This window comes from Pseudorca crassidens, chromosome 1, assembly GCF_039906515.1.
Source record: "Pseudorca crassidens isolate mPseCra1 chromosome 1, mPseCra1.hap1, whole genome shotgun sequence".
Lineage (NCBI taxonomy): Eukaryota > Metazoa > Chordata > Mammalia > Artiodactyla > Delphinidae > Pseudorca > Pseudorca crassidens.
The window spans coordinates 107394399-107419050 of NC_090296.1; the positions used below are offsets into that span (position 1 = coordinate 107394399).

The window sequence follows — 24652 nt, forward strand, 5'->3', positions numbered from 1 at the left end:
CTTATTTTAAAATGGTATATTTTATCTCACAATTAACTAAAGATGCAAATAAGCAAAAAAGAATGAAACATTTTCCAGTTTATTATCTTCTGACATTTGTTCCTAAATGCCACTCCCCACCTCCCTTAGAAAAATACTATGTTCATTTTCACAAACTTAAATACATATATTTGGTCAGCTTGACTTACATAATTGCTGACAACATATGAAAAGAAAAACTGGTTCTGTTTGTTATAAATAAGTTATTAAATTATGCATGTGAACATTTGAAACATATACTAATAAAAACTACCAGAGCAAGAAGGCTTATCTAAGTAGCATCTTTGAAAAATGGTGAAAGGTCATTATTTGAGATGCTTGTTTCATGATTTTTAGCTCTTCTATGGTTTCTGGCCTATAAATGATTCAGTCATTCAATTTTTTTTCATGTAATACACCTTTACAAATTTCTTTTTTATAGTCAAGGCACCTTGCTAAGTTCTGAATTTCCTGAAATCTATAATATTCTCACTTGTACTTAATGATCTTAAATACTATAAAGTGCTTAATCTAGCAACATATATCTAAATCTGTTAACATTTGCAATTATTTTTCAGGGAAAAATTCTAATTTGAACAATAGTATTTATTGTTTACAGATTGACATGGACACCTAAACTCAATATTTTGAACAAGCTTTCTATTATCTCTTCTAATTTTCCTCCTTGCCAAGAGTTGGCTAAATATCATAACATTGTGTCACTGTAAAAAGGTGGAAGGAAAGGCATTCCACCTTTTTACAGTGTTGCACCTTTATCCTACATTGTCAGGAAATTGTACTGCCCAAGCAAATATTTAAAACGTAGCAATAAGAAAAAACCTCTAGACAGTAAACCGCAAGAAGATATGAGCCCTTCCTCTTATTCACCATGGCATCCCCAGTGCCAAACATAGTATCCAGCAATATAATGGGTATTGAAATATGTTAAATGAGTGAATGCAACACTGCTTACTAATTTCGTCTATCTTCCCTAATCAAAAGAGATACAAAAAGACCACATTCTATTAGGTATCAGGAATTTATATATCTGACTACGAAGGAAGACCCATCTTGTCAAGTTTTGGATCCCCAGAACCTAGAAAATATGGAAAGAAAAAAAAAAAAAAAAAGTCCTTGTCGGGAACAGATCGCAGTGGGTTAGACTAGCACCCAAATCCCCTTTTGTCACCAACAAAACTTCCAGCCTACTCTGTCTGCCCTCTCTTAAAACTGAATGGCCTTAAGAGGAGTAGATTCTCAATAGAAAAGTCACTTTTTCAGGAACAGGCACTTCCCACTCCATGCAAAATGAGGCCAAGTCAACAAAACAGCAAAGACTTGGCTAATGCAAGCACAAGCTAATTTATTATGATTGGCCCAAATTACCCACTTTTTTTTGCCGCGCAGGCCAATATCCACAACCGCACTGATGCCTCATGTAGGGCGAACGTTTTCACCAGTAGCTGGTGAGGAGCACGGTGTTTCTCAGCCAAAACCGAGGGAGACTGGAAATTGTGCAGTGCAGTAATCCAAACACCTCGAGTGGATCTCAGTCTTTAAAATCTATATCTCGTAAGAAATTCCTTCCATTTTCCATATTACAAGCTGGGTAAACAAATCTCCGGAGCTCTTCAGGGATGAGCTCTTTTCCAAATACTACAACCACTGCCACCTCCCCATCCCTCAGTCCAAGGTTGAACCACACACGACCCAGTTCTGAAGGGTCACATCTAGCTGACCGCCTCCCAGCTGGCCTTTAAAGAAGCCGCGCGCGGTAGAGCAGCTCCGAAGTCCAACTTCCGGCCACAAAATGAGAGGATGTTTTCCTCCTGGCCACACCCTCCTAGCCTCGCCCTCCACGCCCCGCGCAAGAGCGCGCGGGCGCGCGGGAGGGGCGGGGCCGCATAGGCGGCCGCTGCGAGTTTCGCCCTCCCTCAGCGGCGCGCAGGAATGCCCCGGGCCCACGGACAGCGCGGCGGCGCGCGCGCTCGCTCCCGGTGCCCTCCTCCGTGACGTGCCTGGCCCAGGCCGCGCAAGGGCGCTGTAGCTGCCAGTGCCGCTGTCATGGCGTCTGAGGCGCTGTCTGAGGAGAACCCGCCGCGGTCTCTTTAGAGCGAGGGGCGGGCGGCTGGGTATGGAGAGCGGCCCTGAGAGCCTGCAGCCGCTAGAACACGGAGTGGCCGCCGGGCCGGCGCCAGGGACAGGTTCTCCGCAGGAAGGGCGACAGGAGACCAGGCTCGCCGCTGGGGATGGTCCTGGAGTATGGGCGGCGGAGAGCAGCGGCGGGAAGGGGCAGGGGGCGGCAGCCGCCGGGAGGAGCCTCTCGGACTCGGCTTCTCCCGCCGGCTCGCCTCGGGTTCTCGTACCCTGCAGCTCCCTCCCGGACTTGGACTTGAAGGGGAGCGATTTGGAGAGTCCTGCTGCCCAGAAGGCGCCTCTGACAGGGCAGCACAAGGTGACCGCCTCCCCGGAGGCAGCTGAGGCCGGAGCCGACCATGAGTTGGTTCCGGCCGGAGAGGCGGGCGCCCTCGCGGATCCCGCCGGCACCTGCCGGGCAGAGTCGGCGGCCGCGGGCTCCGAGGAACCCAGCAGCGGCGGCGGCCTCAGCAGCAGTTGCAGCGACCCGAGCCCTCCCGGGGAATCGCCGAGCCTGGACTCCCTGGAGTCGTTCTCTAACCTGCATTCTTTCCCAAGTAGCTCCGAGTTCAATAGTGAGGAAGGAGCTGAGAACAGGGTCCCCGAGGAGGAGGAGGGAGCGGCGGTGTTGCCCCGGGCTGTGCCTCTGTGCCGAGAGGAGGAGCAGGAGGAGGGGGAGGCAGCCCAGGTGCTGGCGGCCTCCAAGGAACGCTTCCCGGGACAATCTGTTTATCATATCAAGTGGATCCAGTGGAAGGAAGAGAACACACCCATCATCACGCAGAATGAGAATGGCCCCTGCCCTTTACTGGCCATCCTCAATGTTTTGCTTCTGGCCTGGAAGGTACACTCCGCAGCTTTCTATTTCCTACAGCTTTCGGGGAGGGGGAACACGGGGCGAGGGAGCTGCTGCCTGTCAGCTGATGGCTTCTTCCTTTTTTTCCCTCATTCATCAATCCGTCCCTTTTTCTTCTTACATGAAACTCGTTCTGAGACTCTCTTGTTGGAAGAGTGTTCTCATATGTATGTCAGAAAGAATTGCCGGCAACCTCAGGTCTCTCTTGCAGTGTTTAGTGATGAACGTTCAGCATTCAGCTATGGCTGATATACTTGGAAACAGCCGGGACTAGGAGCATCCTAAACCCTTTGATTTATTTTTTTTAACCTATATTTTTCTGTGTTATTCCTTCTTACTGACTTTATCACATATGCAAAAGAGTGAAGAAATGGGGAAGGTCATGTTCAGAAGTTACCATCAATCCGTGATATCAGGGAGCAAGTTTGATGGTTACGTTTAGTCTATTTTCCAACTCCTGCTTGCTCCATTTGGGTGTGGATACTTAAGGACATGGTGCTGGGGAAGATGTGGCCCCTTAGACAAATTCCATTTAAGGAAAAGCAGTGGCCTGAGACCTAATTACCATAACTTCTTGGTTTTCAAAGATTGTTTTTATTTTATGCATGATTTTTACTTGCCTCATTTCTTTGACTATACTTAAAGAGTCTGGCATTATTACCAGTAACCACACATCAGAATGTGTTAAGGGAGCTAAAATTATAACAACTAAAATAAGAAAAGATATATTCAAGTTAAAGGAGCAAAAGAGGGAAGGGCCCTTCAAAAGGAAGTATATTGAGGACTCAATATATTGAGGACCCAATATATTGAGGACCTGTAAATGAAGTGTCTTATTTAAGCTTGCAGTTTTAGAGTGCTGAGAACATGCATCTTAGAGTACATATTTTACTTTTAAATTGAGAATTGTATCTATAGATAAAATGTTCCCTAGAAAAAAATAATCTGGATTATTGTGACTAGTTAGGAAGAAAATCAAGTAAAGGAAATAGTGTTTATTAAGTCCCTTCATCTTCCTTTCTAGCAAGGGCTAATGCAAAAGAAATAAGATTATATCTTACCAGTATCTAGTACATAATGGCACTCAAATGTGTTGAGTGAAAACTGCCTGCTCTTGAAGAGCTGTTGAGCTATTTGGAGTTGCAGCATCGACTTACTTGAAATTACTAAAGAACAATGCAAGACAATACACTATAAATGCTAGGTTATAGGAAGCAGATTGAAATGCATTAGACATCCCCAAAGGGGAAGTTTTCCTTTGGTCTGGCATAGTCCCAGAGAGCTTCATGGAATTTTTAGATCTTGAAGGAAGCTTTTAAGGAAAAGTAGGATTTAAAATAACAGGAAAATGGAATTCCTGGGAGAGGGAAGGGTATAAATAAAAGGGATGAAAATAAAATGGATAATGTGTGTGTGTGTGTATGTTTTGGATGACAGGAGTGGTAAGTTCATATTGCAGGATAATAGAAAGTAAGATTGAAAAGGTGAAGAGCCCCTTGATGAAAGCCCTTGAATGTCAGACTAGGGAGTTAAATTTCATCCTATGAGCCAAAGTCCCCAGTCTTTCTGTCAGAAGGAGTAACAGTTTTCTTTAGGCTTTTCTCACTTCCTAGTTTCTACATAGTACTGCAGAAGTTCAGAGGAAAGAGCAAGTACCGTGGTCTCAAATATTTGGGGATAGATGAGCATTGAATTGGTCTTTGAAAGACAGCATACATTTGCGTTCCCACTATATGTGAGGTACTAGAAATACAAAGATGAGTAAGATGCACGTGTGCCCTCATGTAGGTCATTAGTAATGGGGAGACAGACATATAAACAATAACCACATTGCAATGTAGAAGTTCTAAATACGCTATGGAATTACAGAGAAAAGTGTAATTGGCAATGGAACATGTCAAGGGAAAGCTTCACAGAAGAGGTAACCTGTGTACTGGGTCTGATGGATGAGTAAGAGAAGTTCCTTCGAGGCAGAGGGAATAGTGTGTTCAAAGACGCTGAAGCAGAAAAAGGTTTTTTCTATTTGGAGACTCCAACCTTGCTTGGAGTGCAGTGGAGGAGGAGAAGGAAATGGCAGTAGCAGGAAATAAAATTGATAGGTGGGTTAGACTCTGAATGAGCAGGCATGCTAAGGTACTTCGAGATTGTTTTGTAAATCTTTGGTTCTTAGCCTTTTTTCTGCCTCAAGGCTATTGATGCACACAAAAATTACTCATCAGTAATCATCAGTGATTGATGAGGAGATCGATTAAGAGAAGCAAGGTTGGATAGAGCAGTGTTCTCAAAGTGAGCCAGGGCTTCTGAGGTCAGTACTGTTCATAATAGTACTCAGGTTTTTTTTGCCTTTTTCGCTCTCATTCTCTCAGTGTCAGTAAGAGTTTTTCAGGCTGTATGATGTGTGATGACATAATTGCTCTGACAGTTAACAGAATCTGTGCTTGTGCATTCTTGTGTTTAAAATTTTTCTCAATTTTTATTTCTAGTATGGTAAATCTTGATAGATATAATCCACTTAAACAAGAGCTCTTTGTGATCCTAAATAATTTTTAGGACTGAAGAGGGTCTTGAGACCAAAAAGTTTGAGAAATGCCGTAGTAGAGCAAAATAGTAAATAGGGTATGAAGGTAGTTGTCAGATTTCAGAGGACCCATCATTAGACATGTTTAGACTTTATATACAGCTGATAATAGGAAGCTACTATAAATTACTGGATAGAGGAATGACATAAAGAAAGGGGTCTTTTCATTTGAGATTAGACTGGAGGTGAGATTGTAATGAGTGTAGCAGGAAGAATTGATGAGGATAGCTCTTTTGGATGGGAAATTCTCTGCCCCTTCTCTCTGTTGAGGATAATGTCACAGCCTAAATGATGAATTGATTGCTATCTGGATATAGGAAATGAAGGATGTGACACTTTTTCTAATTGGGTAATAAGGATTGGTTGGATCATTCAAAAGGTAGACAATGTGTTTTAGATGGGAAAGTTGATGTCAGAGTTTGGCTGTGTCAGGTTGGAATTATCTGTTAGTGGGACATAAAAATATAAATGTTCATTATGCCTCCAGAAACATAGAATGGGCCTCAGGAAAGACGTAAAAATTATGAGAAAAATTGAACTGGAGAATTATTGCATAGATGTAAGTATGGTATCAGTGAGAATACATGAATTCTCCAAAGAGAGTGGTGAATAGTTCTCAACTATTTGTCATCCCAGTATCTGTGAGGAACTGCAAATTGCCATTATAAACATCCTCCCTCTATTTTCTCGCTCCCTCTTCCATCCAGTTCTCCAGTAGACACAGAGAAAACAGAGGAATAAAGAGGAAAACAGAGGAATAAAGTTGCTGGGGAAAAGGGAATGCTAAGCAGTAAAGATGAGAGAGTGTAAAAGAAATCAGTATAGGCACAGTTTGAGATGTAAATGAGAACTAGAGATAGGACAAAGTCATGATAGTAGTGTGGGAGAGAGACTCTAATTTAAAAAAAAAAAAAAAAGGTCAGTTATCATTGTTAAATGCAGCAGCATCAAGGAACTGGTGGAGTAGGAAAGATTTTGCCAAAAAGGACAGATATGAGAACAAGGTCGCGAAAAAGTCAGGATAACATGGAGTCCTCAGAATAGGTGGTAAAATTCTCTTCAGAGGAAAACAACAACAATCTTTTTTTCTGAAGTAATGGAAGGAAGATACAAAGACAAGGTCATGTTAAGATAGAGAGACATGAAAATTGAGGCCTCATTCTCCATTTTGGCAGAATAACAGATGATCTCATCAGTAATAGCTATTGAACTTGCCAGTAATTAAGGAGAGAAGTTGTAAAGCATCGAAGGGTGAATTTTGTGAGAAAATTATGTTGTGTTTTAAAGAAGTTCTCATCTCATTGAAGATTATGCCTAGGAATTTGAGGCATAAGCAGAAAGTACTCAGTGGCCATGGATAAATTTGGGTATTCTTTTAAAACTTCTAGTATGTCAATTTTGCTTCCACCCCCCCCAAAATAGTTCTCTCATCTCTGGAAATAGGAGCAGGAAGAATGTCTGGTTAGGATTATCATGTATTGGGCTTTTCAAGGGTTGATTCATGGAGAGTCAATGGAATTAAGAATTGAAAGTAAAACAGTTGATCATCTTTTTTGGGGGAGAATGAAGTAATGAGAAAAATCAGTAAGGAATTTCCTAGCAGTCCAGTGGTTAAGGCTCTGCGCTTCCACTGCAGGGGGCACGGGTTCGGTCCCTGGTTGAGGAACTAAAAAAACAAAAAAATCAATAAACTGAATACATTAGGAAGATTTGAGTGATTCAAAGGAAGTAAGTACCATGATGATTCTGGGTGAGAGATGACAGTTAAAATGATCAAACATGGTAAGTACTGAGTTGGAGATGTTAGAGTTTTAATGAAAAGTGTTGGTTTAGGACTGATGGAAAGTAGGTGATCATCACTCATCTGTAAAATAGTTGAGCTGTGATAATCCAACAAATCAAGAAAGAAGGAAATCTGTTCATTAAATTTAATTCAAGCTCAAATTTCTAACTCTCTTTAGCCGACACCAGGTAAATTGACCCAAATTGAAGTCTTAGAATACATTTTCATTTTGCTTCTTTATTTTAGACTTTTTTTTGGTGTTTTTTTTAATAGTTTTTCTTTAATCTTTCATAAAATAATGCCATTTTTCATTTGAGGGCTGTGGCCCAATTAATCAGTTGTGTTTATAAAAATCAAGTCAGAAGATACATAAAATATAAAATTTACTTTCTGATGTTATTGGCCTATGTTATAAATACTGAAGCAGAGTGATGGGTACTTGGAAGTTCATTATGCTGTTACTTTTTGGCTTTTCCATATGATTCAAATTTTGCATTATGAAACATTTTTAAAAGCTTCTGCCTTAATATTTTTATGTTTATGAAGGTATTACTTTAATAATAGAGGGAGTCCCTGCTTTGTCACACTTTTGTTTTCTTATAGAAAGAATATAGGTTCTAAGGCCCACATACTCAAAAAAATATATATATATACACACATATATATATATAACTTATACTGTACATTATAATAGAAGACATATAGCATTGTAATATCTAATCATTATGTATCTAATTATTATGTAGCATTTTAGTGGAAGACTGAATGCACTATTCTGATTTAAGATGCTGGAAGCATATCCCCTCTCCTCCCTAATCCTTTGGGTGGGAAATTCTTCCTCTTCTTTCTTTGCTTAGCAGGTGCTGAGACGATCTCCTACTCCACATCAAGGGAGGAACAGCAGGATTCTTAAGCAAGTTTGTTTACCTTAGGCTTGTTGTTCCAGACATTAAACCTAGAAACTATCAATATAAAATAAAAATTGATACATTTGATTCAGTAAAAAACAAAAAACTTAAGGTTAAAAAAAAGAAAAAGGACAAAAAGATACCCCTTCCCCAAAAAACTTCACCAGGAACTAAGTCAAGTCAAAACACACACTACAAACTAAGGGAATTATCTGCTAGATTACTGTATGTGTCTAAGAGCTAATTTCTTAATTTACAGAGAGCCCTTATAAATTAGAAAGAAAAAGATGAGTGACCCAAGAGCAAAATGAGCAAAAGGCCATTAGCAGAAAATTCAGTGAAGTTCCAGCGGACATATCCTCTGTCTCATTATCACCTGCAGAGGGTAAGCTTCTTACCAGAAAGCTTTTGCTCTAATTCTCCCTCCCTCCTTGATGACTTTTCTTTTCTCATACCTTTTCACAGATACCTCTTCTTACTTTTGACTAGGTTTTACCTTCTTTTTTTACTTCCCTCATAGGAATATTGCAATTGCACAAATTTTCTCATATTCCCCTTTTCCTAAAGTAGGCACAAAGCTCTTTTGAGGATTTCCAAGTCTATTACTTATAAAAATGGAAAAACAGATGGTGAGCTGAAGATTCCATTTTAGCCTGTGCCCACCCTGTTTGTTTTTTAATATAGATCCTGTAAGAAGAGATTAAAAACTTCACACAGTGGTAGAGTTTTGTTTACACAAAAGGTGCAAGCAACACTTCCGAGGCTTTCATTTCCAGTCTCTCCTAAGAATTAGGATTGGTGTAATATCTCTGGGTTTGTCAGATAAAGTGGATATGGGCAGATGAGATTATGAATACTCCCTGTGTTAGTTGTCCTATTAGTGATGTCCTCATTTTCTCCTCTGCCTTTGCTATGAGTAGTCCTTCAGTGGGAAACCTTCCCATTCTCCTTCCATCCTTGTCGCTGTTAAGTCCCAGGTGAAGGACATTTGAGCACAGGTGGTATCAGTAATCCTAGGGCTTTGAATAATAACAGTAAGTACTCAATTATTTTTATGTCCAGATACTATGCTAAGTATTCTACATGTATTATATGCAATTTCTCTCTTTTTTTTTTTTTTTTGTGGTACGCGGGCCTCTCACCGTTGTGGCCTTTCCCATTGCGGAGCACAGGCTCCGGACTCGCAGGCTCAGTGGCCATGACTCACGGGCCTAGCCGCTCTGCGGCATGTAGGATCCTCCTGGACCAGGGCACGAACCCATGTCCCCTGCATCGGCAGGCGGACTCTCAACCACTGTGCCACCAGGGAAGCCCCTATGCAATTTCTCTTTTAATTTTCTCAACCACATCAGGAAATCCTTGTGTAGATATTGTTCCTATTTTACATACATAGAAAATTGAGGTGCATAAAATGTAAATAACTTACCCAAGGTAAGTTTATACCCACTTCAGAACCTGAGCTCTTACTTCAGATATTTGGTTGGAAAGTTGAAATTCAAGGTGACAGTAAGCCTGGTGGACAATAGGCCTGGGACAAACCAGGGTGGAAGAAGAGCTAGTGATAAAGTCAGAGAAGCAGAAATAGACTTCACGATTCCTTAGAACAAATCCTGGGGATCTGTTCTTTGTACAGATTCCTTCTGTTTTTAGCCCCCTGTGTTTTATCTCATGTCCTCTCAATTATCTGACACTTCCAATTTCAGAGCCTTTCTTGAGTTCTGTGGTGAACGAGCTTGCCTTTACCATCAAAGTTTATTAAGTATTTTCTTTGATATTTTCAGTAGTTAAGTTTTCTCTCTCCTGCCACTACCCTAGTTCAGGCCACTTTCGTCTCTCTTCTGGACTACTTTAGTAGCCTTTTAACTGTTCTCTTGTCTTATCTTATTCTCATCTGTCTTTCAAGCAATTAATATAAATGTTTCACTGTCACTTTTTCTTTGGGTATATTTTCAGCATGGTAAGCTTGCTGAGCTGCTTAAATATAAGTCCAGTGAAATTTGAACTAAAGATGCCTTTTTTAAAAAAAGTTGTATTTATTTATATTTATTTATTTTTATAAACTTATTTATTTATTTTTGGCTGCCTTGGGTCTTCGTTGCTGCACGCGGGCTTTCTCTAGTTGTGGTGAGCGGGGGCTACTCCTCATTGTGGTGCGCGGGCTTCTTATTGTGGTGGCTTCTCTTGTTGGCAGAGCATGGGCTCTAGGCCCACTGGCTTCAGTAGTTGTGACTCGCTGGCTCTAGAGCGCAAGCTTAGTTGTGGCGCATGGGTTTAGTTGCTCCACAGCATGTGGGATCTTCCCAGACCAGGGCTGGAACCCGTGTCCCCTGCATTGGCAGGCAGATTCTTAACCACTGCACCACCAGGGAAGCACCAAGATGTCTTCTTTTATTATACATCTTTTACTGGGAAAATTTCACTGGAAAAACATTCTTCATTGTTCTAAAACCTTTGAATTGCGTATAAAATAGGACATTCTTGAAAATCTAATACATGTGAATATATCTGCAGTTTCTGATGGTTTTAAATAGTTTTAAATAGGCCTCAATATTACTCTGAGAATGGAGTCTAAGTTCTGATAAACATTGAGGGTAAAGGTGTTTCAAATTAGCCGAAGTTGAAAGTTGTCTCTTATTAAATTTTCCTGATTTGAAATACTGATGGCATGTAGAAAGTCAGTTAGATTTTTAGTATTTTTAAGTACAGTAATTATTCTTAATAATAAATGAATATTACCTCTAAGAAATTAGAATATAAAGCATGATGTATAATAGCTTATAATACATGTTTATTTGCTGGAGCCAGAATTAAAGGCATGTTGAAAGGATCCTTAAGTTTTTTAGCCCTTATTTTGAAAAAAGCTGCATTTCGTCTCTTTGATTCCCATTAATAATACTTATATTATAATTTCTTCACAATTTCAACTTAAAAAAAATTACAAATACTATATGATTTGCCACATATTCAAAATCAGTGAAACTTGAACTGAGAAGAAATTTTTTTTTTTTTGGACGTGCTGTGCTGCTTGCAGGATCTTAGTTCCCCAACCAGGGATTGAACCCACACCCCCTGCAGTGGAAGTGCAGAGCCCTAACCATTGGACCACCAGGGAATTCCCAAGAAATTGTATTATTTAGTGATCCTTTTTACCATAAGTAATGCAAAAACAGACTACAGCACAGGAATCAAATAATTCACGGACAAATTAAAAATATTTGTCTCCTGGGACTTCCCTGCATGGCACAGTGGTTAAGACTCCATGCTCCCAATGCAGGAGGCCCAGGTTCGATCTCTGGTCAGGGAACTAGATCCCACATGCATGCCACAACTAAGAAGCCTGCATGCTGCAACTAAGGAGCATGCGAGCCGCAACTAAGGAGCCCACCTGGTGCAACTAACTAAATATTAAAAAAAAAAATTTTTGTCTCCTGAGTTCCAACTCAACTTTCTGTTTGAATGTCAAACTAAATTTCACAGTTATGAAGCAGACATCATTTTCTTCTACAAACTTACCTTCCCTTACCAAATGTCTTATTTTTATTAAATGTATGGATCTTAAGTTTTAGAGTTCCCTGAGCCTTAGAGTCAACTTCAGTTTTTCTTTTCCCATCATCCTTCACTTTTCACTGGTCATAAAGTTCTGTCAGTTATTCATTTAAAATATATTTCACGGGACTTCCTTGGAGGTCCAGTGGTTAAGACTCTGTGCTTCCACTGCAGGGGGCACGGGTTTGATCCTTGGCTGGGGAACTAAGATCCCACATGCTGTGCAGCACAGCCAAAAAAAAATACACACGCACACACACATATATATATATATACATATATTTCAGATAACGTTTTATATAAGATTTCATTGAAAGAAAGTGTTGCTGTTTTTAGAAGTCTGTATATTAATTTTGTATCTTGCAGTTTTACCAAATTCATTGATGAGTTCTGGTAGCTTTGGTGGTGTCTTTAGGATTTTCTATGTATAGCATGTCATCTGTAAACAGTGACAGTTTTACTTCTTTTCCAGTTTGGATTCCTTTTATTTCTTTTTCTTGTCTGGTTGCTGTGGTTAGGACTTCCAATACTATGTTGATTAAAAGTGGTAATGGGAATTTCCTGGTGGTCCAGGGGTTAGGAATCTGCACTTCCACTGCAGGGGGCACAGGTTCAATCCCTGGTCCGGGAACTAAGATCCTACAAGCCACACTGGATGGCCAAAAAAAAAAAAAAAAAAAAATGGTTGAGCATCCTTGTCTTGTTCCTGATCTGAGAGGAAATGGTGAAATGCTTTTCACCATTGAGTATGATGTTAGCTGTGGCCCTGTCATAAATGGTCTCTATTATGGTGAGTTATGTTTCCTCTATACCCACTTTGTTGAGAGTTTTTATCATAAATCGATGTTGAATTTTATCAAAAGCTTTTTTTGCATCTATTGAGATGATCATATGATTTTTTGTCAGTTTGTTAATGTGGTGTATCACATTGATTGATTGTTGCAGAGCACGGGCTCTAGGGTGTGCTGTCTTCAGTAGTTGTGACACGCGGGCTCCAGAGCACAGGCTCAGTAGTTGTGGCACACGGGCTGAGTTGCTCCGCAGCATGTGGGATCTTCCCGGACCAGGGCTCGAACCCGTGTTCCCTGCATTGGCAGGCGGATTCTTAACCACTGCGCCACCAGGGAAGCCCCAAACTGTATTTCTTGAGTACTTATTAATTGGTATTCTAATTAAACATTTAACAATGTTCTTTGGCTGGTCATTTTCATACTTACCGTTAGCTATGTAGACTGTTCCTTATTTGTTATTACTGGGTCCCCTGCATTTTTTTCCCACCTCTCCCCTATATCAAAATTATAGGTATCAAAATCTTGGCATATCACTTTTGAGATGTTTTACATTTCTGTTCAGGATATTAACACTTTAAGCAGGTTTTGTTATTTTTATTTTTGGTCTCTCTTGAGTCTGTTCTCAAGTATACTTTACTCTTCGAATGACTAAGAATTACAGAATAATTGGGCTGAATTAATGATGTTTTATCCTATAGTTGAATATATAGAGTTGTAGTAGCTATTTCCTTTTGTTAATTTAAATATTCTTTTGTTAATTTAAGTGTTTAATATTAAATATTTTATTTAAATATTAATTTTAATAGAAATCTAGTTAGAATAATAAAATATTTACAGGATAGGACATAATTTATTTTCCTAGATAATAAAAGCTTCATTTTATTTGGACTCTATTAATTTGAAACTGTGTGTGAATATGTACTGAGAGGTTTTGGTCAAATTTTAGGAAGAATATTTAAACTACTTAGAGTACCTTCCAGATGTCCTTGAATACATTAATTTACTTGTAAACAATATGTTATAGATTATTACTAAAAGAGGACCATCTGAGAACCTAGGTCATACTTCATTTGTTTGTCTGTTTTTCATCATAACATTTAAAATTTAGAGATTCAGACAGAATGCAACAATTTAAAATTCTGTATCCTTAGCTAACTTTCCCATAACCTGTTTTTTCTTTAATAGATTCTAAAGAGACAAAGGAAAGAAAGTCTTACGATCATTAACAAAATTTTCAGCATTTGCTTTTGTGGTGATGGTGCTGGAGGGAAGCAAAAAGAGAAGCAAGCATTCAGGAAGATCATTTTGTGGTTAAAAAAAATTAAGATCTGTTGATGGCTCCAAAGTATTAGTGGGAGGGAGGCAGACATTTATTTCTTCACTATTATACTCTTTTGTCCCTAGCTTTAGTGAACATCCATAATATTTTGTTGGCTAAGATTCGGGAAATGAATATACCACTCAGTATGCTTGGGAATAGTTAAAATATTTGTGTATTTGTTGTCCCACTTCTAAAATCTCTATAAAGGTTGTCATTTCCTATTTCAAATGTTTGAAGCAAGACATGATAGGCAGTTGTTATTATTTGGAAATTTCAAGACTAAACCCTGAAATCATCTATTTGTAGAAATCTAGGATTGTAGAATGTATTTCCCAAATACATACACTTGTTAGTGCCTTGGTTTCTTATTGACAATTTTATAGTGGGATTACTACATTGACCAAAAGAGGATAAGCTATTTGTTTATGGGATTTTCTGGTGAATATATTTCTGCACTGAATTTGTCTGGAATAAAAGAATATATAGGTCTCATTTAAGAAGCATTGTTAGGTGAAAACTGGACTTTCAGAGTGGTCTGACAGTTATTCAGAATGTAAATATTCACAGTGTATATAAACTACTGGTTTAAATATCAGACCTTCAAAGTGGTATTGAAACACCTTGATAAAATATTATCTAAAAGCAGTTAAGATCATCTAAAGCAGGGATCAACATACTTTTCCTGTAAAGGACCAGATAGTAAATATTTTAGGCTTTGTGGGCCATATCGTGTCTGTTGCAAAGATTCAGCTCTGTTATTATAGTGCAAAAGCAGCCAAAGACAGTACATAAACAAATGAGAGTGACACCCAATACAACTTTATTTAGAAAAACAAGCAGGGTACTATAATTTGCCAATGAGTTTCAATTTGAAAAATGTACTCTTTATGGGAACTCTCTGTACTTTCTGCTGAATTTTTCTGTGAACCTAAAACTGCTCCAAAAAAAATGTCTATTACAATTTCTGGGACTTCCCTGGTGGTCCAGTTGTTAAGACTCTGTGCTTCCACTGCAGGGGGCGTGGATTCTATCCCTGGTCGGGGAACTGAGATCCCGCATGCCATGCGGCGCAGCCAAAAAAAAAAAAAAAGAAAAAAGTCTATTACAATTTTAAAAAGTGTCCTAGAAAATAAGAATAATTTAGAAACAAGTAATGATCAAAACCTCCATGGCAACTCTTGGTTTTCACTGAGTGATAAAGCCACTGGATGACTAACTCATAAGTACCAACTGTCATGTATGCTTTCAGAGGGTCTAAAACTGTTCTGTTTTACAGGGATCTTTTTTAGCACTTACTTTATTCATTAATTAAAACAAAAAATTGTGACATACTGTTACTACATTTGGTAACATAAAGATCCAGAGCACCTTCTTCAACACTTGTTGTTGGAGAAATTGCTGATTTAAAAGATCCTGAAATAGTAATTCCTGAGGAATTTTTAATTATGCTGCTATTCTGTCATTGCTATGTTAATTATTTTGTTCGAGTTTGCATCCTACAGTACTTATTTTTCTTCCATGAATATACCAAGGAGTATGCTTTTCAATAAGTCAGCTAAAATATTTACAATCATTGGCTGTAATATCTGTGTAATTCATCTGATAATTCATTTGAAAAATTCATTTAGACTGTGTTGCAGCTGACATAACTTTTGAAACTTAAGTATGACTATAACGTATATATCTACTTTTAACCTTTTTATTGTGACATATAGCGCATACAGAAAAGTACATAAAACAGAGATGTCCCGTTTAACAAGTTATCATAAAACAAACAGTGGAACTACCATGCAAGTCAAGATATAGAGCATTGCCAGCACCCCAGAGGCCTCTTACGTGTCCTGTTACAACTATAACTCCTTCTCTTATCCCTAGGGTTAACCACAGTCCTAATTTTTATAGTATCTATTTTCTTTTCTTTATACATATACAGCTCTAAACAGTAAAGTTTAATTTTGCCTGTTTTTAAGTTTTACAGGTTGACTCATATAGTATGAATCCTTCAGTTTATGACCATCCTTTATACTGTATTCATTTTAGCTACTCAACAAAAAAAAATGGCCCAGGTAGACTGAAGTAATGGAATACTGACCTGTGTTAAGCCTGTCTTCAGTAAAACTGCTGCATGGGTGACCTGTCAAAACATGTTCGGTGCCTCTTCCTGCCCTTAAACTGTATTTTCTATCATGCAGGACACTGCTGCAGGTGCATAATGACAATCAGGATGGGTGACGAAAGGCATAGCACTTGGCTTTGAAAATAGATTTCTCATTGACTCTCTGAGATCTTGTATCACCCTGTAAATTTTATGATGATAGGATTGGCTTTGTTGTATTAAAGATTAGTTACAAAGATTTTTAAATGTGAGTGTTGTATACCTATAGTAGATACATATAATACACATACATACTTGTGTTTCTGACTGAAGAAACACTTTAATTATCTAAAACATTTGATTTTATAGAAAAATACTTTGTTTTTCAGGTGAAACTTCCACCGATGATGGAAATCATAACTGCTGAACAGCTGATGGAATATTTAGGTTAGTGTTGAAAAGTGAATGATTTTTATATCTCTTTCAAAATAAACCAAAGTTTTCAAAGCTAATATATTACCAAATTTCACCTTTTTTAGGCTATTTTTAAGTTATAATTTTTAATCTCTTAATTAAAAAATTTTATCAGTATGTTTCTGTTATTGGATGCCTTCTTTCTGACCAGCATTAAAATTCTTTGATATAAATAAAGAGACTAGTGACATCTAGAAAACAAGGTACATATTAATTCCAATAAACTACAGAGTGGGAAATGGCACAAAAACTCTAACATTGAATGTAGGTAGTGTTTTAAAATATTGAGTAGACTTGAATTAAAACCCAGGAGGTGATTTAGAGCAGTGCTACCCAAAATATGATTCATGGACCTCTGTCAGTCTATAAAATGTTAGTTACCGGTCTGCAATGAAATAGAGGCTTATACTAGAGTGTAAAACATTTTAGTCCATCTGAAATTTTTTGATGGCCAGTTTTTCTTGATGAAGGAAGCAGTGTATTGAATTGCATTCTTATGCAAGATTCTTATTTCAAAACAGACCATACTACACAGTTTGCAGACCAGTTGCATTGAGTAGAACTTGTTTACAGAGTAGGTTGTTGTATATCACCCTGTGGTCTTTTACAATTTAGCAAATAAGAATTTATATATTTATACTATTACCAAATCGGAAATCTTAATCCATATTCTTACAGTTGTTTAGTAATTAAGTTTTTATTTTAAAAAATTTTATTAGCTGATTAGTTTATTTATGGCATTCCAGACAACTAGCTAACTGATTTTTTTTTTTGTGAGGTGTAAGTTTAGTGAAGTAATTGAGATTAGAGCTTTTGGAAGACCTTTTTCTTTCTTTTTTTTTTTTTTGCGGTACGCGGGCCTCTCACTGTTGTGGCCTCTCCCGTTGCGGAGCACAGGCTCCGGACGCGCAGGCTCAGTGGCCATGGCTCACGGGCCTAGCCGCTCCGCGGCATGTGGGATCTTCCCGGACTGGGGCGCGAACCCGTGTCCCCTGCATCGGCAGGTGGACTCTCAACCACTGCGCCACCAGGGAAGCCCTCGAAGACCTTTTTCTTTATGTAATTAATGTCATTTAATCCCACTCACTGGCTAGGGAACCTCATAGTTAAGTGTAGATTACTTTCAATATCTAGATGTCTGGAAATAGAATTTCTATTTAAACCTCTTTTACTCTAGCTTGGTGATTCTTAAACTTTGTGGTTTCTAAATTATATTTCATGGAAAAGGCTGAAATATGCTTAGTGCTTTTGATGAACAGCCAGTATGACTGCCAAGGACTGTGCAAAGGGGAAGTATTAGGAGATGAGATTAGAGGTAATGGGATCATATCGTACAGTATCCTAGGCTATTATAGCAACTTTGACTTTTGCTGTGGGTGATTGGGAAGCCATTAAAGGATTTTGAACAGAGGACTAATGATCTGACTTTGAGTTTAACAAGAATTCTCTGGCTGTTATGTTGAAAATAGAACTTAGTAGTGTAAAGGCAGAAGCAGGGAGATTGGTTAGCAAGCTGTTAAAACTGTCAAAAGATGGTGGTGGCTTCAAGCAGGGTAGTAGAAGTGGAGATTATAAAATATGGTCAGATTCTGAATATAGAGCTGACTGAATTTGCCGATCAGTTGAATGTGGAGTGAGAGTGAAGTCAAGGGTTACCCCATGATTTTTGGTTTGAACAACTGGAAGGACAGAGTTAACATCAACTGAAACAGGAAAAAATGGAAGGAACATGTTTAGGGAGGAATATCAGGATTTTGGTTTTGGGATGTTTATTGGCATTCAAGTGGAGATATCAGGGAGGCAGTGGGATATATAAATGTAGAGTCTAGAGGAGAGGTCTCAATCAGTGCTGTACAGTAAAACTTTCTGTGTCAGTGGAAATGTTCTATATCTGTGCTGTCTAGTTTCATAGCCACTAGGCACATGTGGCTCTTGATATCTTAAAATATAGCTGATGTGACTGAGGAACTGAATATTAAATTAATTTTAAATTAAATTTTTATTAATTAATTAAATTTAAATTTATGTAGCCACATGTCACTACTAGTTATTGTATTGGACAGCACAGATCTAGCCTGTAAATACACATTTGGGAACACATAACATATATAAATGACAGTTATACTGAGTCACAAATAATATAAATGTAGATAGAGAAGGGAAGAGATCAGTAGACTGAATCTTGGATGTGCCAGTGATTAGAAGCTGAGGAAGAGGAAGAATGGGTAGAAGCTCAACTATATAGAAGAAAAACCAAAGACTAATTTCCTAGAATCTAAATGAAGAGTTTCAATGAAGAGTTAGAGATTAGTTGAATCAAATGCTGCTAATAGGCCACGCAGGATGAAAACTGAAAATTGACCATTGATTGAGCTATAAGGAGGTAATTGGTAACTTCAACGAGTCCACAGGATAAAAACCTGACTGGAGTGGGCACAGGGGAAAATTAGAAGCCCTTATATATTGTACATAGCCAGTAGGAATGTAACATAATGAAACTACTGTGGAAAACAGTTTGTCAGTTCCTTAGAAAGCTAAATATAGAATTACCTATGATCCTACAACTTTATCCAAGAGAAGTAAAAATACATGTTCACACAAAAACTTGTACAGGAATGTTCATAGCAGCATTATAATAATAGCCTAAAAGTGGAAACAACCCAGATAGCCATAAACTGATGAGTGGATAAACAAACTGTGTTATATCCATATAGTGAAACATTATTCAGCCATAAAAAGGAATGTATTGATACATGCTGTAATATGGATAAACCTTAAAGACATTATGCTAAGTCAAAGAAGCCAAGTCACAAAATACCACTTATTATATGATTCCATTTATATCAAATGTCCAGAATAGGCAAATTTAGAGACAGAAAGTAGATTAGTGGTTGCTTAGGACTTGGGAATATAGGGGGGAAATAGAGATTGACTGCTAATGGGTATAGAGTTTCTTTAAGGGGAGACCAAAATGTTCTAAAATTAGATCATGATGATAATTTCACAATCCTATTAATATACTTTAAAAACACTGAATTGTACACTTTAAATGGGTTAATTATATGGTATGTGAATTACATTTCTATAAAGCTGTTTTTAAAAAGAGAAAATTGAAGGAAAGGAATTGAAAAGAGTATTTTAGACAAATAGAAGTATTAGTCTTAGGCAGTACAGATACTTTATCCTTAGCAATAGGAGGGAAGATAGAATGTATTAAAAATAGATGCAGGTAGGTGGACAGATGTGGGTGTGGTAACTTATAGAAGGTCTTTTGAGTGCTTCTATTTTCTCAGTGAAACGGGAAACCAGGTTATCAGCTGAGAGTGAAGATGAAGGAGGAGTTGTTGAAGATGAGAAGGAAGATGTTGCCTAGACAAGTTGGAGGTGAATGGGGAGATGAAGTATTATTCCTGGGCATTACCACTGGGGTTAGTGAGACCAGCCAACATTGGCAGTATGATTTCTTCAGTCACACTCAGCTGCATGAGTATAGGCCTGAATAGTGGAGGAGCAGGATTTAACCAGAGCTGGGTTTTTGCTAAGTGAGTATGTTGAAGAAAGAGTCTAGGAAATTGAAGGTATGTGTAGAGAGTGGTTATAATGATGAGCTATAATAGTTAAGTTGCATAAAGAGGAAATGAGGATATAAATATGTTGAAAAATGTGACGGGATTTAGTGGATTGTAGGCCCTGATACAGCTGAAGAATTTTTGGAGCCTGGTGATAACAAAGCTGTATGATCATAGGGAATGAGTTTCTGAGATAAGGTGGAATATAAGATTCTTGTTGGAAAAGAGGCAAGGAACAGAAAGTCCAGGGTATTAGATGGGTCATCTCTATGAGTATTGAAATTATCAAAAATTATGGCAGGATTTGTGTCATAGAGAGGTAGTGAGCTAGGAATGAGGCAGATTGACCTGAAAGTTGGTAGAGAACTATAACCAGGTGGGTGGATAATGGGTAGTATTATATGATAGCATGAGTTTTAAAACTGAGGAGTTTTAGGGAGGAGGGAGAGAAAGAATGACCCTAAGGAGCAAGTAGATCCACCTTCAGGCTCACCGGTAAAGAAGCATGAGAGAGAAAAGACATCACCTGAGAGGGCTGCAGTGTCATCAAGGCAGAGCCAAATTTCATTTAGGCAGAAGATGAAGGAAACATTAAGAAAAGAAAATACTTAGAAGATTTGAGAGACCATGAGTTCCAGAGGACACTGAAATTCAAGATAGGAATTTAGGAGTCGTTAGTATAAAAATGGTATTTAAATCTGTGGAAATTGATGAGATCATTAAGAGAGAAAGTATAGAGAAAAGACGTGGGTCCAGGATCATCCCCTAAAGTTTCCCAGCATGCACAGATTGGGTAGAGCAGTGTTTCTCCACCTTTTTTTCAGTATTGCCCCCCTAAGGAGCCTTTGTAGACATCTTTGTCCTAATCACTCACTCCAGGAAATTTTAATACCACAGATATACTGTATGTCTCTTCATGTTCTGTGGCCCTTTGAAGGCCACAAACCATTATATCTAAGATACCTTTGTCCCTACCCTCCAAGAATCAGTTTTTGCCCCCTTGGCGGTAACATCGCCCCTGCTGAAATGCATGGGTTAGAGCAGCGGTCCCCAAACTTTTCGGCACCAGGGACTGCTTTTGTAGAAGACAATTTTCCCACGGGATGGGGGGAAGTTTCAGCAGGGGTGACGTTTAATATAAAAGATATTATTAAAATTAATTTTACTTCCTTTTACTTTTTTTAATGTGGCTACTAAAAATTTAAAGTTACATATGGGCTTGCATTTGTGGCTTGCATTATATTTCTGTTGGACAGTGCTAACCTTAAACTGTGCTGCCACTCCACAGCTTCTTATGTCATCCTGGCTCTGCTGTCTGTGCTATCATAGACCGATGCCATTTACCTAACCTCTTGCCTGCTAGTTATTACCATCACTCTACTTGCCTTTTTCTATTCTACCTTCTGAGACAAAATGAGCTCTTTTGCTGTCAGTTCCCATAGCTAAAGAATGCATTTGTAATGGCAGAGACCCATGAGCAGAGGCAGAGGGCATATGAATGGAGGTACTAATAGTATAAAAGGGTAAGATTGGAGTGGAAATAAAAGCATCATAAATTATAATATCTCTTCATTTTACAGATGAGGTAACCAAAGCTCAGAAAGATTAAATTATGTGTTCTATCCATCTAGGCACCTTCTAATATGATTTTTAAAGTGCTGAAAGGCTAGTATTCTCAAAAGTATATCCCTTCTCCCTTTCCACCACTCAAGTGTTTTTGATAGAGTATTTTAAATTCCTACTACTTGTCTCTTCCTTTTTTTTTTCTTTTTCTTATCCAGCAAATATTTACTGATTATGTACTGTGGACAAGTTATTTGGAGGTGTCAACAATACAGTCAATGTGGCTTGCATACATGTACTAAGAAAATGTTAACATGGTATTTTTCTTGGAAAGAAAATAATTAGTGCATCTTGGTATCTTAAATTTATCTAACTGTTAGATTTTAAAAATCCCTGAGAGAGCAGGACATAGAGTAGAGAATTTTTTAAATTATAGGGAAAAAGAAAAATTGACAAAGTAATATTTAGATTTAGGGTAGCTAAAGAGGTTTGGAAGTCCTGGGCGAGGAGACTCATCTACAGGGACAGCATGAAAGTAATATGATCCTAATGGGAGGTGGGAGAGAAGTGAGCAAGAATAATGTGAGAAGAGAGATTCTGAAAACTCTGCCTCGCCAAAAGTAAACTTTATTTAAAGCCAATCCTGCCAAAACAAATTGTTTAATTTTCTAAGCTATTTGGATTTTGTTCTCTTGAGATTACTCCAGTTCTCTGGGGGAACCAGAGATACTTTTTCATTAATAAGCAAACACTAGTAGAAAGATTGTAAAGAAACCATTAAAGGTTTTCCTAGGTTTTTCAAAGGTTAGAGGAGGAGGGAATTTTAATTTGGAAATTTCTGTTACTGGAGTATTAGAACAGGGTCAAACATGGACATGGCTTGTTGGAGGGCTTTGGCCTCAAGAAAGCAACATGAAAGCTCCTAGTGAGTGCTGGGAGGTCTAAGTGGGGAAGAAGTGTAGGTGGAAGGCAGAAAATGGTTAGGAAGATGAGGTAAAAAAGCACAACACAAACTAGAATACACACTATGATTTTAGCCATCCAAGACAGTTTGTATGATGGTGAGACTAGCATCGTATTATAGTAAGGAAAATGGTTGTTAGGATGATGGTGCTGTCTGACTTTTTAAAAGGTAGTTTATTTTATCTTTTGAACATAAATACTATAAAAGGAGGTCAATGTTGAAGCATGTTAATTTTGCCCACAGTTGACTGTGTCTTCTCTTTTCCAAATGCTCACCTGGGATAAGTTACCTACTACCTACTGCCAAACCCTCTCTTCCTTTTTTGGCCTAATGTGGCTGTCAGGTTTTTGTTTCTTAATTTCTGTTTGTCTGAAATATCCCATTAATAGCAAAGTCTTATGGATTCTTTCTTTGAAATTCTTTCCTCTCTCTGTATACTGGTACTTCGGAATGTGATTTATTGCAAGCTCTTTTGTTTCCTCTACTCTCCAAATTAGCCTACATATCAGTGTTATCTTCTTAAAGCACCAGTTTCATCCTTCACTTGTCTACTTAAAAACAGAAAGATTCCCTTATGATCTTTCACAAGCAGCCAAACTTACTGATGTATTATTTATGATTTTCTATAATCTGATCAAGCTTACCCATCCAGCCATATTTCCCACCATAAGGAGGGAAACCATAAGGAGGTTTATAAACCTCCTTATAAACTGCCCATATAGCAAGATGTTTCTTATATTTGCTTTTCCCATCATTCTTTCTCCCTCAAAGAATGCTTTTTCCCCTCACTGCCTTGGCAGGTTCTGCCGATTTTTCTGACTCTGCTTTAGATACTACCCCCTACAAAGGATATTTCTAAGTGCTACAGGCTTTATGAATATTTCTTTTCAAAATCACTTGGTACTTAAGGCCTTTATTACATTTTACACTCTATTATACCTTATTGTTATTTTATTCTGTTTCCTGTATGTTCTTTGCCCAACCAAATTATTAGTTTTTTAAGGGAAACGCTCATTTCCAAACACGTTAACCTGTTGCTAAACACGGAATAGACTTTCAATAAATACTGTTTTTTAAAAAATGTTTTATTTATTTATTTATTTGGCTGCGTCAGGTCTTAGTTGCAGCACGCAGGATCTTCGTTGTGGCATGTGGGATCTTTTTTTTGCAGCGCATGGGCTCTTCACTGCGGCGCGCGGGCTCCAGGGCACGCAGGCTCAGTAGTTGGCAGCGTGTGAGCTCTCTAGTTGTGGCACGTGGGCTCCAGAGCCCATGGGCTCAGTAGTTGCAGCACGAACGCTCTCTAGTTGTGGTGCGTGGACTCTAGAGTGTGCAGGCTCAGTAGTCGCGGCGTGTGGTTTTAGTTGCCCCACAGCATGTGGGATCTTAGTTCCCCGACCAGGGATTGAACCTGCATCCCCTTCATTGGAAGGCAGATTCTTAACCACTGGACCACCAGGGAAGTCCCTCAATAAATATTTTTGATTGAGGTAGTATTGTTGACCAATTTTGTTATAAAGGTTAGATAAGCTAGACAGAATTCTTAAGAGATGATTTATTTAGATATCTAAAACTGAAAGATGCTCCCTTAAAAACTCAAAATCAGTCTTTTAAAAATATCTAATTCTCTATTACAAACTTTCCTAAAAATACAGATGTCTATTGCTTCATATCACCCCAAAATTTAGTCACTTAGAACAATGAATGTTTATTATCACACAGTATCTGTAGGTCAGGAATCTGGGTGTGGCTAAGTGACTCTGGCTTAAGGTCTCTCATGAGGTTGCAGTCAGTGTGTCAGTTGGGGCTGCAGTCTTATCTCCAGGGCCAACAGAGGAAGATCTGCTTCCAAGCTTTCTCGCTTGGTTGTTGCCAGGATTCAGTTCCTCACAGGTTGTTAGACTGAGGTTCTCAGTTCCTCATTGACTGTGGCTCTCTGTGGCTCTCTCTCTAGAGGCTTCCTTCAATTCCTTGCCGTGGGCATCTCCAAAAGGCAGCTCAGAACATGGCAGGTGGCATTCCTCAGAGTGAGCAAATGAGAAAGCACCAT

The 24652-nt window shown here is 38.5% G+C and overlaps 1 protein-coding gene across 10 annotated transcripts in view; it reads left to right on the top strand.

Moving 5' to 3' along the window:
- The first annotated feature begins 1952 nt into the window (after positions 1 to 1952).
- The window catches only part of MINDY2 (MINDY lysine 48 deubiquitinase 2), a 114430-nt gene continuing 91730 nt past the window's right edge, over positions 1953 to 24652 (top strand). For 6 of the 10 annotated variants that reach the window (XR_010945970.1, XR_010945971.1, XR_010945947.1 and 3 more), the window contains exons 1-2: positions 1953 to 2998; positions 16422 to 16479. Coding sequence is in view for 2 of the 10 variants with exons in the window: in XM_067748393.1 (XP_067604494.1) it covers positions 2153 to 2998; positions 16422 to 16479 (904 nt within the window). In the remaining 8 variants the exon portion in view is untranslated. The remainder of the gene's footprint in view (positions 2999 to 16421; positions 16480 to 24652) is intronic. The other 4 variants (XR_010945941.1, XR_010945945.1, XR_010945946.1 and 1 more) reach the window with 1 other exon arrangement.